General features: G+C 38.6%; 1 protein-coding gene across 8 annotated transcripts in view; it reads left to right on the top strand.

Annotated features, from left to right (window-relative positions):
• The window catches only part of PARD3 (par-3 family cell polarity regulator), a 470,848-nt gene that overhangs the window by 323,092 nt on the left and 128,530 nt on the right, over positions 1-19,226 (top strand). For all 8 annotated transcript variants that reach the window (XM_075144058.1, XM_075144059.1, XM_075144057.1 and 5 more), the window contains one exon: positions 5,774-5,990. In XM_075144058.1, coding sequence (XP_075000159.1) covers positions 5,774-5,990 — 217 coding nt within the window. The remainder of the gene's footprint in view (positions 1-5,773; positions 5,991-19,226) is intronic.

Raw genomic sequence — 19,226 nt, 5'->3', positions numbered from 1 at the left:
ATGTTAACAACATAGGTTAATTCCTTTAGAAAGTGATTAAAAGTAGTAGAAGATAATTTTAGGATTTTGATAGAATAGAGCTAACTTCTCTTCATCAATTTTTTTCAGGCTTTTTCCCTTCATGTGCATTAACAGATTGCAACACTCTGCAGCATCCTTCCTTTCTAAAATAAGGAAATAAGATTATTAGGAGTGTGTTTACTTAAATTGCTATGAAAATTTTCTGTAAGACAGCTAATTAATTTACTAATGTAAATTAGAAAAAAAATTATGCAGAAAGACAAAAACCCACTGAATTTATGTTACAAAAATATGTGCATCTAACTTTGAAATTTATGTTACAAAAATATGTGCAATCTAACATTTGTAGCGTCTGGGGGAAAAAAAGAAATCACTGTCCTTTAATTAGAGTGAGTAAGGCTGGCAGATCTAATAAAATATAAAGTTAATGATCAGCTATTACCCACCCTAATGGGCATTCATTTACATTTTCAGTTCTTTAACCCGAAGTATGACCCAACATGTGGAGAATGTCATTAACATAAAAGAATCACTTCAAAGCTAACCTTATCATTATTGAACTATGTAAGAATGGGCTGGTAAAATGACAACTCATATTGAATGAAAATAGTATGAATGGTAAATTACCTCAATCAGGGGTTGTATTAAAATCATTGAATTTTTAACCTTCATGTTGTACTACTTTCAACTTGTCACACACCAGCAGAATTTTTTTTAATCAACCTGCAGCTAGTTAGAAGTTTATGAATGAAGATGATGTTGGGAAGGTTGAAGTAGTAAAATATTTAGCCTGAATGCTAACAGAAAAGGATTGAAAAGAGATTTTTCACTCTCTGCTCTTTTTAAAAATTTTAGTTTCAGAAAGTCTATTTCATAAGCTGCATTCCCTGATATTCTTTTATAAGCTACTTGTGTAATCACTCTTTTATTTTTTAAAAACCCCTTGCTTTTTGTTTTAAATCTACCTGTTTCTAAAAGTGTTCCGAGACTGAAAGGGAGGTCATTTTGCCAGTCACTTTTCTCAAAGGTAGTTACCGACAGCATTAATTCTGCTTCGCTTTTCCAGCACCTAGCAATTTCACGCAGCAGTGAGGCTAAATGCTGGTCTGGTGCTGCTGGCTGTCAATCTATTTCTGGCCAGTAGAAGAATAGGTATGAGAAAATGTGTAGTGATCCTGATCATTCTCCCGGACTGCATGCCTGTGGTCTTTTGGGACGTAAGACCATGTTTTTCTAAAAGACCTTGTTTGGTGTGAGCCCACTGATAGTAATATCCTGTTTTGAGGCATCAGATATCCAAGGCTTATCCAGAAGTTACAGATGGTTTAACTTCATTTGGTCAAAAATATAGGAAAACTGTTGTCATGAAACGCTTTCTAGGTGAGTATAGGTTTATGAGATTACTGTAAGGGGTTTTGAGCTTGTTGATGCAATGCCTAGAGAGTAGCAAGGAAGTATTTGGTGGCCTTTGTATCCTTTGCATGGGAGTAGCAGAAGCCAGACCAAAGCCTTCTGGCTGAAATCGAAATGCCATGGGGTGAGTCTTTGCCCTCATCTCTCTGTATGGATGAAGTCGTCTAGCACTGGTGGACCAAGAGCCATCTCAGTGTCACGAGAGAGCAAGAGCGAGGCTGTTCTCAAATCTCACATGGTAAAGAAGGGCTACGCAAAGTGTGACCAAGCTATACGCATAGAACTGCCCGTTCTGTTGAGTTACTTGTGTTTTAATAGCTTCCATATATTATAATTAAACACCTAAGAAGTAATCCAGAAATTTGCAGTGCCAGGTTAATAGAAGCAGATGAGTAACAAAGCAAATACAGTAAGTTGGTTGGACAGAGTTCAGCCCTCGAGGTCATCTCCTTCTCATGGTGACTGTGGGAGCTTAAGAGCTGGCTCAGCCATGTGTTGCCTGGGAGCAGCACAAAATGCTAGGTCCTCAGGTCTGTCTTTCTGAAAACATGTCTGTATCTGTGTTAAAACTGAAAGCACTGCAGTCTACTCCACTTTGTGTAAATTATACATGGCCTCAGGTTCCAGAGAATTTACCAAATGGTGTCTTCAGCTGGACAAAGCCTGGGAACATACGAATATGTAGAAGTTAATTTAACAATCTGGTCTTAATGTAACTAATGCCTCACTGCTGCCATAACGACATTGCCTAAGTTTTTTTTAATTGTATTTAATTATTCCATAATTGTTTGAAATTAAAATGTGGCTTTCTGTCATTATAAAACCCAGGCAAACATGCTGGTGGTCAATTTGCCCTTGAGGTTGGATCCATTTGTCTTACTTGAATTTTTTCCCCTTTCTCTTCCAACTGTTTCAATGCTAAGAATGCTGCTTTCTTCCAGACAGTGATGCTCTTTGGAATAGCAAATAATAGCTCTGCAGTAAATTGTATAGAGGAATTCTTAACATGTCATCACCCCATATATGAAAGCCATAAAAATACAGGTAGCATATGTGGCAAGGGGGCTGACTCTCTTCTGAACATACTTGCTGTCCTTGGAACAATGTGCTATTAAATTACTAAATGTAGAATGAAAATCAGATAGCAGTGACCAGTTCTGGGACAACAATTTTAAAAGTATTTGAGAAGCTGAGTGTGAGTTTTAATGGCTGTAAAGAAGTAACATTTGTGGAAAGGTGTGGGTGTTCAGCTTTTACAGATCATTTTTCCTGCTTTTTTTTTTTTTTCTTCCTTAATACTTGAAATATCTGACTGGAAGCAAAATGTTTATCTTTAGTGTCTTGAATGAGAACAAGGCATTTGGATTGGGAGAGATCGACAAAGCTTTCTAATCTTTTGCTGAATCTTAATTGCTAGAATCTAGGGCTCTATTAAATATCGCAATAAGAGGCCTAGAAGCTTAGTGGCAAAATAGCTTCACGTTAAGTAGCTTTGATTCCTCATGTGCATCTTTTCCATTTTATGGCCTAATTAGGAGAATAGCTTCATAATACCTGTTTGTGTAGTTCTCCTTAGTACGGTGTGGTTCATGAAATGACACTAGTTTTCAGGTTTAATTGATGTTTAAAGTATACTCCAATTTAATTTTTTGGCTTCAGCATCCTGAATGGGGAGGCAGGAGGTTGCAGGAAAGGAGGGAAATAACAGCACCAAAACAAATACATTCTGCATTTTGCAGTAACCTAATGTCATACTGCAACTTAACAAAAATTAGAAGTTTCATTTGTAGCCTGGGCTTGAATTTTAATTGAGCAGCATTTGCATTTGTTCTAAACACTAGTAATTAGGTGTATGTTAATTGCAGAATGACTGTGCTGCATAAAAGTGAAACAAGTTTCTTCATGTTGAGTCCTTTTAAGAAAACTGGCTATTTACTGCAGTAGAGACACCAGTGTTTACTCCAGGAGAACAGGCATGCTAGTTCACAGGGCTCAGTCTGAGCTACGGAGTTAATTGCAAGCAAACTGTGTGTGATAGACAAATATTTATTGCAGCACAAGTGTGGAAGGGAGGCAATATTATCTCCATAGAATATGCAAAATAAATAATAAAAGGAAGCATTGTTATGACAAGTTGTTCAGCAACTCAGTGTAGCACAGTACACAATACATATTTAGGATTAATTTAATGTATTGTTATATGAATATGAACAACCATAGGTCAAAATTGATTCATCTTTAAAATTCTAGCAATGAAGTACTGAGTAAACATTTGACTTCAGAATTTGTTGGAAACTTAATGCTTTTTTTTACTAATTATATTCATTTGCAAGTACGATCTTTTAAATGTCTAGTTGGTTTTAACTGGAACAGATTGTAGCTATAAATTAACATGCAAAAAATTAGCATCTGTATTCCAAAGTGGTTTTCCACTACTCTTTTAATAATAACTAAATATCATCCCAGACATTGATTAAGAAACACTGTGACCAAAAAAAGTACAAGTACAGCTAGTACAGGGCATGTATAGGACAGGCCTATTAATTGTCTGAAGTACAATTATCCAAATATTAGAACTTTGCCTATAATTGAGAAGCTGTATCATCTGCTTAACTCATAGCGGTCCTGAAGACAAGTTACCATGAAATGCCAAGACCTGACCTTTTTTTTTTTCTCTTTCTTTTCCTGGCAGTTTATACTTCAGAGTACTAGTTGAGATTCAAAAATAGTTATTGATGTTGAGATTTATCCGACATGGTATGTTTTTCTTGAAATACGTTTATGCGATCTTCCAGGGTTGGAGAATATTTATAGAAATCTTGGGATACTCAGTGAATAAGTTGGACAGGTCTGTGTATTGTAATATTAATGAATAAACAGTATTTTGCAGGCAAGTATCTGAGAGAGAGAAGAGACGATATGGAATGGCTTTCAGTCAGTGTTTTGTAGACTTTTCAGGTTCAATTAATTACTTGTAAGGTGAATATGAATGATGACTAAGAAAAGCAAGTTTATATTCTACAATAATCTCTGTGTGAGAAATTTCTAAAGAATTACACATTTCTATTGGCTGTAGAAGAGTCATGGAGGTCTAGAAACAATAATATTAGTAGCAATAATAAGAAGTAGTAAACAGATGCTAAACTAAAGAAATTATTCTTTTTTCCTTCTATAAGGCATGGCCATTTCCAAATTTTATTGAGTACAAAAAAAAATTTCTCTTCTGTAGACTGTGTATATATAAAGCAAAATTGTATTTTTCAACTTCTACTGCCAAAAGTTGTTTGGAGCCTTTGTATTCATTAGAGCTACAAGAGACAGCTCAAAGTATGCATCTGTGATCCTAACTGCCGCTTCGTGCTGTCTCTTGGAAAATTGGGAGATAGTGTAGCCCTACTTATAATGTGATGATATAAAACGTTAGAGCTCCCGGAAGGTCACAGCTTCACCAGCCATGCACTGTAATTTTTGCACTTGGCTTTAAGTTAAGTCAAAATGGTTGCAGGATTCTAACCCACAAGCTTGAAGTATTTATTTCTTTCTCACTAAGCTACTGGGGGAATTTTCAGGTTTTGAATGGATTGTTTCTTTTGGTCATTTTTCTTTCAAACTTTCTAAAATACATGTGCTCTTAAATCTAACCTTGGATTCTCGGAGTCTTGATCTTGGATTAGAAACAGAGAAGGAACATGTTAGAGGATTTTACTTGTTCTGTTGGATGGAGTCTCCCCACCCGAACCGCCCAGGCTGCCCCAGCTCAACCAAGAATAAAACCAAGAATAAAAATCATGGTGCATGATGTGTTTTAAATTGCTCCAGGAAATGAAGTAGTGTGACAAAACCATTACGTTACTTGCAGCAGAAGAAAAAGTCTATTAAGGCTTGTATTGAGGGTTAACGGTCCTTAATGACTTTCATATTTTTATGAGAGCATTACTAAGAATTTACTGACAGGGCATGCTGCACCACTGTTGTTTCTTCTTGCAGATATTTCTAAAGCTCTTCTCAACTGATGTAGATGCTGAAACAAAATAGGCCAATTAACATCACTTTGCTAATCCTCTTTATTAATCCATACATTATTCAGAGTACCCACAAAGTACGAATCGTGTTTTGCAGAATGTTCTGCAAAGGTGAACTCCTTGCTTTTAGGAGTTTAATAATACAAATGAACATTCCAGGAAACCCACACATGAGCAGATACTGATTTTGAAAAAAAAAAGGAGTATTTTGTGGTTGTGCATATATCCTGCTTCAAAATACATTATGCAATATACCAAAAAGCTTGCCCTTGTTGTTTGTTCTTATCCCACTGACGTTTCTTAATATGTGCTTTCAGTGGAGGAAGACACAGAGGAGAGCTCAAGATCTGGTAGAGAATCTGTGTCCACAGCAAGTGACCAGCCATCCCACTCACTGGAAAGACAGATGAATGGAAGCCAAGATAAAGGCGACAGAAAAAAGGCTGGGAAGGAAAAGAAGAAAGATCGAGATAAAGAGAAGGATAAAATTAAGGCAAAGAAAGGAATGCTGAAAGGCTTAGGAGACATGTTCAGGTAGGTGCTTTGCAATCAAATGTAAGAATGAATTATAAAATGAAATTTCGTCTTTTGGTTATTCATTTATGTTGTAACTGTTTGCTGAGGCCGTATTTTACTATACAAATATATACATGATGTATATAGGCTGATGTCTCAATTTTTGAGCCTATGAGTGTTGTCATGGAAGGGAAGCAGCTCAGAATGGAAGAGAAGGAGATGGCTGGCGGGCTAAAGGGGCTGCAAAGGGAAAAATGGTTTTAAGCAACAAACTGCTTGGTCTTGGAAAGAGTCTTTGGTGATGTCGAAGTAGTGCACATATCCTTTGGCAGGTCAAACAATTTGGGGTTTTGTTTTTTTCTTAAACTGTGCTGTTCCTAATACTGTACCCAAAGCTTATGTGTTACTAAATGAATGTTTTTCTTTGCTTTACTATTAAGACTGTTTGGTATCATGGAGGCATGATGCGAAAGAGATGAATCAGTTTGAGATTGAAAAACAGCATGCTCCTCTCAAGGAAAACAGGATCTAAATAAGGTTGTGTGCTCTGAGAACCCACGGTCTGGAGAAGGGGTCAATGAAAGACCTGATTTTTACCAAGCACTGAGGTTTTTTTGAAAGAAATCGTCTCTCTAGCAGACATAAGTGATCTGAAAGGAGCAGACTGCTGAGGGACACCCTGCTGTTCTAAGTAAATGGTGAAACATGACAAACACCTTTGATCGCTTGTGGGAGGGGGTGAGAGAGCAAGAAAATCAGTCTTTCTTTTAGCTAGCTAGAACAAATAAATATATTTCCAAGAAAAAACAATATTAAGGCAGTGTTTATTTTCTTTTGTATATGCAGTGATTCATAATTTAATTTTGAAGGAGATACGGGTATTATTTTAAAGATTTATTAACAATTATTCTGCTCTGAAAACATGTAAGTGGAGCTGCAGTTACCTTCATCCTGTTACCTTCTTTATCCTGCAAAACATTAATTGAACCTATATTGTAACTGTGTAGGTTCTTGAGAGTTGTTCTGTGTCTGTGAATCGTATTACAAAATTACTTAATAGAAAAACTAGTTAATTAGAAAATCTAGGTTAGAAAATGTGTTCAGAAAACACAAAACAGTATCAGATTCTTAGCATATGCCACAGAATACCAAAAGAGTCATAGGAGATAGTCCCACACTTCAGACAGGAGGAGAGCGCTTCAGCCTGGTCCCCTGCGAGTCCCACTGGGAAGCCCTCATCTTCTGGGTGTTGGCCTGCCTAAATTCAAGCCTGGACCTGAGAGTTGCACCCCACGCTGGGGGAAGGTGGAAGGTTAGAGATAAGAAATGTTGACTGGTTTTCTTCTGCAATCTTTGCCGTTTTTCTGCACCAGGCAAAATTGAGGCAAATTATACATGATAAATTCTGTGGACTGTAAGTAGCTAATTGGGTACCATGAGTGCTATCTCTGAGTTCAGTCAGAAAGTGTTTACAGCATCTAGAAAGTTTGGGCAGCTCCTTGGTCTTCAGTTTCCTCTTGTGTAACATTCCCGGTACCCAGAGGACCTGTGAGGTAGCTGCTTCGTCTTGCTAGCTGTGGTACGCAGAGGGTCCCATCCAAAAGGAGGAGCCTTCTCTGCCCTCTAGCCTTGGAGTCTGATGTCTGGTGTTCCTGTGCAGCTTTGAAAGCTCTTAGATGGAAAGTGTGAAAGTGGAAATTCATACCATTTTTAATCAGGCGCTCCCAGGTAAATAGGACGTAACCTTGTCTGTATGCTCGATATAACACTTCTGAAATCTTTAATCTGGAAACAACAGTAATTTGACTGATAGGAAGATCTGATGATTGCTTTGTTGTTTGCTCTTCATAACAGTCAACGTTTCCTTGAGTTATTTTTTCCCTCACTACCATTTCTGAGTGAACCTTACTTTTCAGTCTCCTCTTAATAAACGTGGGAGCAGTGCTATCCGGACGCAGTTGACTCCTCCTAGATCTGTAAATTAGCTTGCACCTTGTCAGCCCACCCAAGAGAGGTGCTCCTGGCAAGCAGGAAAATGCTGATTGTGGGAATTAAGCATTATGCCTCATTTCCACTCAGTGCTTGATTTGCTTTGTTGACAGGCTTCTCAATGTTTGAGCGATGGGCTTTATTATGTCTGCAAGATAAGCTACTACTTCTGCCTATAACATGCTTTGTTTTTCTGTACATCTGACATATATCATAGATATCAAGTAATCACTGAAAGAAGTTGTGCGATAGAAGACAATGATGACAGTAACATTTAAAATTGAAGCCATGATCAAAGCATAATTGGATGTTTTGGTTTGTGCAACACTGATTTCTTTGTAGTTCTTACTCTTTTCTCCCTTTTCACTTTTTTTCTTCCTTTTCAATGCTCCTATCTTAAAACAATCTTTCTTCATTAGGTTGCATGGGCAAGAACACTTGTGGGATGAAGTTACTGTTAACTGACACTTTATTCCAATGTCTGTGTTTAGCCAAGGGGATTTTTATTGCCTATATGCAAACTGGCAGCTCATAAAGTGGAGTCTATGTGATATATAAAAGTAAGTCTCCTTGCCTTCAATTAAAATCTTAGGATTTGCTACTGGGATCTTGATTAAACTGTACTGTGAGATGGAAACTCCCACTAGAGAACCCTAGGTTACATTTATCTTTCAGCACCTAGTCATCATTTCCAAGAAATCCCTGGATGATTCAGGTAGCAGGTTAAAATCTTAAGTAAATCTTCTAAGCACTTCCATTGTTTTACTGCTTTTATCAAACATAGTAAAGAGGACTGATGTAACCATGAAGGAGAACTGTAAAACGCAGGGTGCAGCCTGTGTGGCTCTGACACGCACAACTCCCGTTATTTCCAGAGGACCTTTGCTGACATTGGGCTGTGGACAGTCTGAAAGTTCACCCTTCTCACTGTGAAATAAATCTGTCTGAGCATGTGTGTATTTCTTTTTTCAAATTGACATTTCGGGGCAGAACAGAATAATTTATTTAAATTTGTCATTTAGCTGAGAAATCCCTTTCTCTTTACAGATGAATATAGGGCAGAAGCTAACCCAGAAAAGTGTTGAACAAAACATTGGTCCGTTGGAGGAGATGCATGTGCTGCAGAGCTTTGCTTACACCTGAATATATTTGTCTTACCTGAATAGTTGCATTATTCCTGTCTTTCTTACCCCTTCAATAGGATCGTGTGCCATGTCCTGTGGCTGTAATCACATACCAAATGCGAGGCTGTGCAGTTCCTTCTTCTCCATTCCTGGCATTTAGGGGGTGCCTGGATGCCCACTGCCAGCTGAGCAAATAGTTTTTGGGAAGCTGATATGAAGTTCTGCTAGTTTTTGTGTTTCACTACTAAGAAGGCTTGAGTGGATATATGTTTTGACATCAGAAGTTTGTAAAAATCTGTATGCTTCTTCAAGTGCAATCTAAAATATGTTTATTCATTTCTGAGTATGATTTTGTTTATTTTTAAGTAGAGATATTGCTTTTTGGTAAAAATCAACCTGGCAAAAACAATCAGTTGATAAATAAGTCATTGTAGTGCTGCCTTAAGAAAGAGGCTTCAGTTTCAAACAGTAAAATGTAATTAGTGCTGGTAGGGATACATTAATTTGATGGGCTTCTATGTCATGCAATTCCTTGACATTCCTCTCCTGAGAGAGGAAAATTGTATATGCTGCCTTCTTTTCCCCTCCTCTTGCCCCTGTCATGTACAGGGTATTTTCATTTATGGAAGTGGGTGCCCTCAGAATGTAAGATAGGGAGATTTGAGATTGTTCTTATTTGCAGGTTTTGGCCGATGATGAAATGACAGTCTTCTGTGGTGCAGCTGATCACTTAAGATCTCTGTACTTCATTCATGCTCATTCCTGGTGTACAGGCTTGGATATAGTTTCTAGATGGGCGACTGGACTGGTCAACTAATAGGTGATAAGCAAATGAAGTGGTAGCTCCACATCTTTCCTCAGCTTCCTCAAGCCATAAAAATTTTCCTCTATGGTTGTCCCTGAACCATGGTTCTGTAAGACAGTGGCATCACTGTGATTATGCCACTTTTTGGGGGAATTTATCTTGGTTGCAAGGAAGTAGACAGCCACGCACTTACTGAGGAGTTTGTATAGGAGAAATCTCATTGGAGAGTTTCATGATAGAAAAATTATGTCCAGCAAGTGATCGGTCTCAGGAAAGAATGTATCTGAGGAATAACATCTTTAGAAGAAACTGAACTACCAAAATGTGGAGCATAAGGAGGGAAAAAAAGCAGCTTTGGGTTTCCAAAGGGAGGAAGGGAGTAGGAGGCCAAGCTATCTAGTCATGTCTTGCTGGAAATATTGGAGGGACAGTCACTGCCTGATAATAAAAACCTGCTGAAACAAGTAATCATTGATATGATCGGATAAAAATGGATCTGCAAATACAAAGGGTATGTTTGAATTTACATGGGGAACTGCTGAGGAGAACAGCAGGAGAAAAGATGGGGGATATGCACGTTGTGTCATAACCTTGAGTTTAAGCAAGAAAATATCTGCTAAAGCAGATTTGGAGATTGCTTATGAAATGATTGTAATGTAATTTGAAGCAACTGTGGATAAGTATGTTATATGAAATAAGTAAATTTTCTACTGTGGGAATTAATACCTCAGTCCCACATAAACATAACTTTTTAATGGGGAGCATAAGTACTGTGTGTTGAAGTTCGTGGAACAAGACAGTATGCTTAAAATTAATCATGTGCATAGGTGTTTCTAGTACTGGAGACTGTATATTTCAAGATCTGGCCTGTAACGTGGATGGAAATGTAAAGCCGTAACGTATGGTAACTGATCTTTAATTCCTCTCTTAACTATTGTAGCATACAGGTGGATAAATCAATGCACTGGATAGCCAATGCAAATGTAATATTCCCAGATTACCATTAAAATCTAATCCTAATTAGATTTAATTACATTTAAAATGATTACTGGGAGCTTTGCAGTGTTGTATCTTCCAGTTCTGTGAGAGGAAATAGATAATTTAGTTTGCAACGTTGTTTAGCTGAAATCAGATATACTGTTGTCTTTTCTTTTTTTTCCTCCACACAGCTGCTTCCAAGGTGCACTGGACATGTCCAGATTCATAAACGTATTATTTGTAGCTTGAATTACACATTTCAACCACATTAGCCATCTGAGACCTCTGACTGGGCATTTGGGAGAATAACCTACATGGATTACTGTTGCTTGTTACGTGACTACCTTGTATTGCCTACTCTGGTTTTCATGAGTTTTCTCATCGTAATATCTGTGAGGAGATGAAAAGCAAATCACAAGGGTTATACCATTGATTTAGTAATTACCTTCTTTCTCTTTCATTTAATAACAACCTTCAGACTTTTAAGCAGGCACATGACAAAAAGGTATCTGAGTTGTGTAAAATACTGTTGAATTATACCCTAATCAGCAGGACTGGCAAATACCTTGAACTCGATATAATAAAATCTGTGGTCTGATTTTCATCATTTACTAGCTTAAGAAGCAGCAATAATGGCATTTTCCTTGGAAGCATGACTAACAGGACTTCGTATTGGTGAATGACACTTACTGATGTATGGACTTAAGAGAAAACATGGGAACGAGCTCCGAAAGTTGGAAATTTTTTTTTTTCTTAAGTGCTCTGCTCATGACACAAAACACCATAAATCTTCAGCCTTAGAACATAGAGGAGGAGGTTACTCCTTAAACACCTGTCGGCTGTATCATTTCAAACTTGGAAGCTCGTTGCTCGCACACTGAATTGCGCCTGGCTTTGCTAATGCTCATCTGAGAACGTCGCCGACAGCTTGCGGTGCTTGTGCTGAGACTTTCATCAGAAACGCTGAGCTGGGTCGCTGCTCAGGTAAATGGAATCTGGGGCCATTTGCGCTCTGGTTTTTGCCTGCTGCTACTATGAGCCAGCTGGCACAACTGTCATTAAGTCCTCATCTGCTTCCCCTCTTCTGCCACCAGCTAGAAAATGTGCAGCCCACTATAATCCTAGATGCGGGGTCTGCATGCGATACCTTTTCAAGCTTCAGAGGAGGAGCATAGTCCTCAACCTGGCTGCAAGTTGGATACTGTTAATGGCACCTACTTGCCCTGCGCCGCTCTGGGCTACTTTGTCCTGATCTGTTTTCAAAGTTTCAGCCGGCCACTGGGACGCACAGAATCAGAAAAGCCTTTTAAATGAAATCAGCCATGCAGCAAATTATCATCTTTGATGCAGACAATTACCCAGGACTCTTATAAATGTCTTTCAAAGCATTTTCATATTCTTCACTTCCTTCTTTCCAATTAAAAGTAAGTAAGGGACTGAAAGAGATAAGCTCGATTAAAAATAGCTTTTCTTTTTTGGAAAGGCAAGCCATGCTCTTTCCTTCCTCTCTGCAGTTTTTCGCCTTCCTTTTTTCTTCTGCTTGGTGGAATCAGTTGTTTTGAAGAAATGTGTGTTTTGTTGCCTGCAGCCCCAAACACACCAGTTTTTGACTAGATGTCATTGGGGCGGCGGGCAGTGGAATGTCAAATTCGTGTTTCTAAACCAAACAACTTCACATAATCTGTCAGGGATTTAAGGAATAAGGCTTCATTAAGTGGTTAGTAAACTCTGTGACTCTTAAACGAAACACAGAAAGCGGTGGTATGCGATTTGCCAGGGAGATCTGAAGTGAGAGATTAACATAATCGTATGTGGCTTTCTAGTTTGTCATTCTGACAGAAAGCAGGGCTTTGCTCTATGTATTCCTAACGCTGGATTTTCCCAGGGTAAATCCTGAACTTGTAAATCTGATGGGGATATATCGTATGTGTGGTTTTTTTTTTAATTTGAATAGAATCAGGGCTTTTGTTTCTAACATCCAGAAATAAGTGTCAGGATGACCTGTTACTAGAGACGAGTTCATAGTGGCTGCTAACGTATTCTCCCAGTATTCTTCCTTTGCTTGTCAGCGGGTTTAAATAGAGAACCTTTGACACCTACAGCACCCTCTCTGCCTGCAAAGCAAGCGAGGGAGGCAGGCGGCGTGACAGCTGAGCCCTCCGCCATCCTGCCCGGCGTTCTGCGGTGCTTCTCTTCCAGACCTGCTGGATGAATATAGAACGCAAGTGTCAGGGATGACACCTACTTTATAATCTCTGCAAAGCAAGCCTTTTCAGAGAAGAATTTGTTGACAGTTCAGAGATTCAAAGTCAACTTCAGTTTTAGCTCGGATAGAACTAGGATTTTTTCCTCCACCTGATGTGATAATTGAAGACTAACTAGGCAGTGTGGTAGTCCCTAACAAAGTATGGTAAATAAATACTGTCTCGAGACGTGAAGAATCTGTTAGATGAAAAGCTCTATTAATGACATTTGTTTCATTAGCTGTTGGAAATGTGCTGTGGAGATTTAATTTGCTACTATAGCACCTGTACATTGGTATACATTGGTATACATTACGGATGCTGTAGATTATGTTTTTAAAGCAGGGTCTTTGAAAATTCTTTTTAAAAACAGGGATAGGAATGTTGTCTTAGATGAAAATTAATGCAACTTAGATGAAGATGACATAGGCTATTAAATCATAGTTACTTGAGGTACTTAAGTTGGCAGCTGCAGGACAGCTGATCCTTTTCTAAAAGGCAAAGCTCCAACTCACTCCTGCGTTTCACTTCTCGGGAGCAGCGCCCTGTGTTCGCAGTGCGTTGGCATGCTGATGCCTCCTGTTACGATTTCCACGTGTCCTACTGTTGTGCAGAGAAATAGTCATTAAAGACAGAGTTATAAAACACTTCAGTGAAAATGGCAAAATGGGTATAAGCCAGTATGATTTCTGGAATAGAATATACTGGAATAGAAGTAGAAATAGTCTGTAAGCCTCTGCATTTCCCTGAATGTAGGAAGAAAATAGCAGGTATAAGGCATTCAGAGGGCTTATTTAGGCCTTTAAGTTGTTCTTTCAGGGAAAAATAAGAGGAGCAAAAGTTTTGTAGAAAGAGTAAGAGAGAACGAAATATTAGAAACACAATGCCAACAGGGCATGCAAGTAGTATTTCCCCTGCTTTGAATCCATTGATGACTTCTTGCTTTTTCTGGGTGGGAAAAAAGATAGAATTAGGAGGAACTGAAGAGGCAGTGAAAAGACCACACTCCTGGAGTGATTCAGGCAGGAAGGGATCTCTGCTTGGTTCGACTCCTGCTCACAGCAGTCCAGCTTCAACCTTTCATCAGCTTGCTGAATGTCATGCCTGGTTGAGTTTCAGATATCTCCAAGGATGGAGACTCGGCAGCCCCTCTCAGCAGCCCGTTCCAGTGCTTAACCACTCTCCGGGTGAAAAGTATTTGTCCTCGGTAAGAGGAGATAGGAACAAGGTACACTGAATAATCACTGGTACAAAAAATCTGAATCAATCAACATGTACTTATCCTCCTCATGAAGCAAAAATATGTGGTTATACAATAAGATTGTCATCCAGAAAGTTTAAGTTTTAAACGATTTTTGTGATATGTGATTACCCTCAGGGACTTACTGCCCTGCAGTTCCTTGAACACCAAGAATATAGGAAATGACGCAGCTAAGCGTGCATTTGTGACTGTGAGCCACCCATTGCATGCTAATGTTAAGGAAGAACCTGTAAACAGGTTATTTTTACTATGCTTCCAAGCATCTTACTCTGAATTGTCTTGGCAACTATTAGGATACCAAGCTTGATTGGCTGATATGATACCTAATAGTATTTGATATGAACCACTGAGCTAGAAAAGGTGATTATTTTCTTTGGAACTGAGGAAGAAATAGTCTACAGAAATCTTCCTTTCTACTATTTCATGCTACACCAGAAAATGTCACCTGGTTTTTAATTTAAAACATAAAATTTGTGTTGTATTAATGCTGATACTTTTCATTTTCATCTCAAAGTACAGATATCAAGTAAAACCTCAGGCATTTGTAGTTCAGCCCATCACAAAAGAAGGAAGTTTATATTACTTTTGGAGGTGGAGAAAGTATTATTTTTAATTCCTTCCATGTTCGGTAGATTCTCTAGATTTTAATGTAAGAACATAGGAATACAGTCACACAGAGTTGAATGATACCTGGTAAGTCCCTGTACCCCAATACTTTGGCTCTGACAGTGGTCAGTAGTAGCTCCCAGGGCTGGGGTACCAGAACAGGGTAACCGTATAGCAGTTCTTCCCAGGTCTATCTTCCAGGCTTTCAGTGATCTGCAGCTCACTGCAGATGGTGCCTTTGGGCTCAGGTAGAAAATACAAGTGTGTGTATATTCTGTTCTCGGCATTTTGTCCTGTTGACAATTTGGGGTATATTTACCTAATTGCAAAATACCAACAAAATTTGTAGCATATCATATACAAAAAATGTCTTTTAGAGATTGCGTAGAATGACTTTTGTATCAAGGAGCTGCTTTTACATTACAAGCACGAAGACCTGAGTGCAATGTACTGCAGTAGATCTGACTCATTATGTCAGTATTTTATGGCACTCAGGTAAGCATGTTTGCAAAGTAGCAGTAAACCTTTTTGATGTGCAATAACATTTCAGTAGTTAACATAGTGTTCCACTGCATATTAACTTTTACTGCTTCGGTGCAAACTTAAAATAAACAGGAGTGCAAGCAAAGGCAGTAGATGTTTGTAAAGTAGACCCTGCTGGAATGCATTCACTTCGTGAACTAGTTTTACAGTGTATGTTGGGGCTAGCTGATGATGTGATTAACAGTAAATTTTAAAATGTTTGCTTCTGCAGAAGATAAATTCATAGTTTCTACAAATGTTAACACTTTTTTTCAGGACTATTTTGGTATCAGTCTTGTAGCTCCTAGTCCTAAAAGGAAAAAGAACATGGTATGGTTTCATGGAACTCTACTTGGTGGTCTTAACTGTTTTCAACAAATATAATAGCATGCTACTGATATGGCTGTTTTAAAGGGTTTGAAAATGTGTTGGTAATGCTGTATTGTTAGAGAAATTCTCCGTTAGAAATAGCTAGTTCAGTAGATATATTAACTTCATAGACCTGGCTTTGTCAATGGAATCTGCAGAAAGTATGTTTGTGCTTGCAATACAGAAAGCTCAGGGAGTTTGGCAAGTTGCTTAAGCTTTGAACAGGAACTGTTTTCTCATTTTAAAAATGGGATAATACCTTGTCCATGCTAGTGTCTCCAAGGGCTTTGATGTCCTGTGGTGTTTCCTGTGTTGTAGAAATACAAAATATTTGTATGCTAAAAACATATGCTATCTACGGCTTCCAGATGCTGCTGCTGAGTTTAGTTTGAAGGTGGATGGATGGTAGATGGATGACTGAAAATGTCTATAGATTCCTTTTTTCTGCTATGCTGTTATAGGTAGTACTTAGTAAGAAAATGTCTAATCAGAAACAAAGTTTATGGATTAGCTCTAAAAGTTCTGAAAAAGAGGATTTAATAACAAAAATGCATCTAGAATCTTAGCTGTATCAGCACTTTTGAGTACCACAATAATGAAAGTAGTATATTTTTATACCGATTGCAAGTGCTTCTAGCATATTCAACGCCAGGTGTGCCAGCAGTATTTAGAATGCAAACTGAATTGCTATTACACTTTTCAACAGCAACATACCTCAAATAAATCTCAAATATTTCACAATGTTATTATAGATGCTACCTTTGTCTTTAACCCGTAGTGCTAAAATCCTGAAATTCAGGGCACAACATGCTGCATGTAGTGTTACAGTTAAAAGTATTTCTTTCTCTGATGTTGCTGAGCAGGTAATGATACCAACAGTGTTATCATCTGTAACTGTTAGGAGTCCTGATACGTCTGTGGAGCTCCAAATACCTTGCTAATGCTGTTTGCCTTTTATAACTGCAAAAGGAAGAAAACTGCTTGTGTAAGATAAATAAAGTGTGAAAACCCAGTGCCATTTTCCTCGGTATTTTTTTTAAGATTTATTTTAGGCTATATATTCAGAAGAAATATTAAGATGGCAGTGATAATTACTGTATTCTGTGTGCAGCACTGAGCATGAGCAGAGCTGATCTCATTTGGAGAAGAACATCTCAGGAACCAGGTATCTTTGATGTCAAGATAGGGTTTATTTTAAACATCATCTTCTGGTTTTCTACATGAATATAGGCCCAGTCACTCACTTCTTATAGTACCTGAGTGCGTACGAATGAGTACAAAAATGCCAGGGTGTATGGGGCTGGTCCTAGTCTGAGATCTTCTGTGGTAGGAACTTACTTACATGGTGGCTGGAACAAAAAAAGGCTTGCCACCCCACATCTCTCTCCTTTAATTAGTCCAGTGCAAGTCCCGTTTTGTACACCTTTTCAATCTGAAATAAATCTCTGCTCCCAGCTTGGCCCTGAAAAAATCCGCAGTGTAAATCACCATTGATATAGTTATTTCAGCTGCAGTTACCATGAAGACAGCTCAAGCTCTGAGCAACTGGCAGCTACAGGATGCCGGGCATCTCCAGGGCTCCAGGTAGCTCTGGGCAAGCCCCTGCACCAGCTGCTGCGGGGGCTCGCCGCCAGACTGACTTCCCAGCAGCGATCCACCTGAGTCCTGTTGCATCCGCTCCAGAGATGGTTTGTTCCGGTGGTGCTGCTGCAGTGCAAAGTCTTGTTCTTCATTTTCCACCCAGAAGATACTGCGTATGTACACTAAATTTTCGTGCCGTAGGGCAGAATATCAGCTGATAGAATAGACAGAGGTGTGTTAAGCCAGCAGTGGCATGCTAATGTATAGTAACCAGGTCCTTGGCTCAGGCTAGGTCCCGTGCCTTAGCCCTGTCGTTGTAGAAAACTTTCAAAATGGTGTAGCTGTTATTTTTTGCCCTCTGTTTTTATGACAATGTAGATTCAAGGTTATTCAATGTAGCTTGATTTAGTTGTGCTCTAGAGCACCTTGTATAAGTATCCTATTGGTACTATTTTTTTTTCTTTTAATTAATTTTTTGTCCCCAAAGAGTCCTAGGTGGCACTGTGGAACCCAGAATGGGACAGGGTACTGCAGCTCAGTGGGGCGAATTGCTGTTCGGTGTTGTAGGTCCTCCGAGAAGAGAATGGCAGCTGCACGTTCATCTGGGCTTTAAGGATATTTTGGTTAGAATTGTCCCACAGACCCTACAGTGTCATCTGTTGTCCTCTGCTGGAAAACATCTGTGCCTTCCCTTCCTCGTATACCTGTAAATATGTGAATGACGCTAAAGATATAGAGACATCACCTATTCCTTAATTTACCCTACAGAGGCTATTTTCTAGGAGATGTGTATCAACAAAGATTTTCAGTAATTGACAGAAAAAGTGCTGACTGACTTATTAACATTTCCAGGTAATGAGATCTGTAGGGAAGTTTTAATCTTTGGAAGGTTCAGGATGAACTGCCAGTAGTTTTTTGTGTGTCTATGTTAGCCTTTGCTGACTTTATACAGCGTAATTGCAAGGCTGCAAGACTAAGTTGTTGAAATAACGTTACTGCACTTTCCTGGTCTAACTAGCTGGTGTATTACATTTCAGTCCTCGTTTCTCTGCCTGTTGCATGTGCTTGGCGAGCATCTTTAGTGATTGTTCTTGTTGTAGGTCACGCCATGCTCATGTAAGGCATGCCATGCTTATATATATATGCAAGCAAGCGTTTCAGTTGTAAAATGGAGTTATGAAGACTCTTCATATTACTGAGGGGTTTTTTTGACTTTTCTGCCACAAAAGTGTTGAAGCAAATTTTCCTTGCAACTTTTCTTTTTTCTTTTTTTTTTTTTTACCTTCTCTTGAGTGCCAGCAAAATGGGAAATGGGTGAGTTTTTATGTTTAATTAGCATTTCTTATAAGGTCTGCCTTTAGACCAGTACCCATTTTCTAAATTGTACTTCTGTAGGGTTGGAAAAATCATGGTAACCAGATGCAGTATTTGTCTCTGGCCTGGCAAAGTGTTAGATTTAACAAAAGAAGCTAATAGAAATGTTCAAATTGACCCTTCTCATCATTTGGACTTCTTGGAGCTCAATCAATCTCTCATTATTATCAGAGTTATTCACGCAGAGGCAGAAGTGCTAGTATTTCTCATAATCAGCCCTTGAGCCAGACGTAATTTGCAATTTTGAAGCATTGTATTTTGAAACAATAATGCATTAAAATGAACAGAGCAGGAATTAGAAGTATAGTTATGGAGAGAACGCATTGAAGAGTAGCCATGGTTTAAACGCTCTCTCTAAGCGCTCTTAGTGGACACTGGTAATTAGAGGCATACAAAGTAGTA

This window comes from Calonectris borealis, chromosome 2 (assembly GCF_964195595.1).
Source record: "Calonectris borealis chromosome 2, bCalBor7.hap1.2, whole genome shotgun sequence".
Classification (NCBI taxonomy): domain Eukaryota; kingdom Metazoa; phylum Chordata; class Aves; order Procellariiformes; family Procellariidae; genus Calonectris; species Calonectris borealis.
The sequence above is the reverse complement of the archived record's forward strand: the minus strand, read 5'-3'. Positions and strand labels throughout refer to the sequence as shown.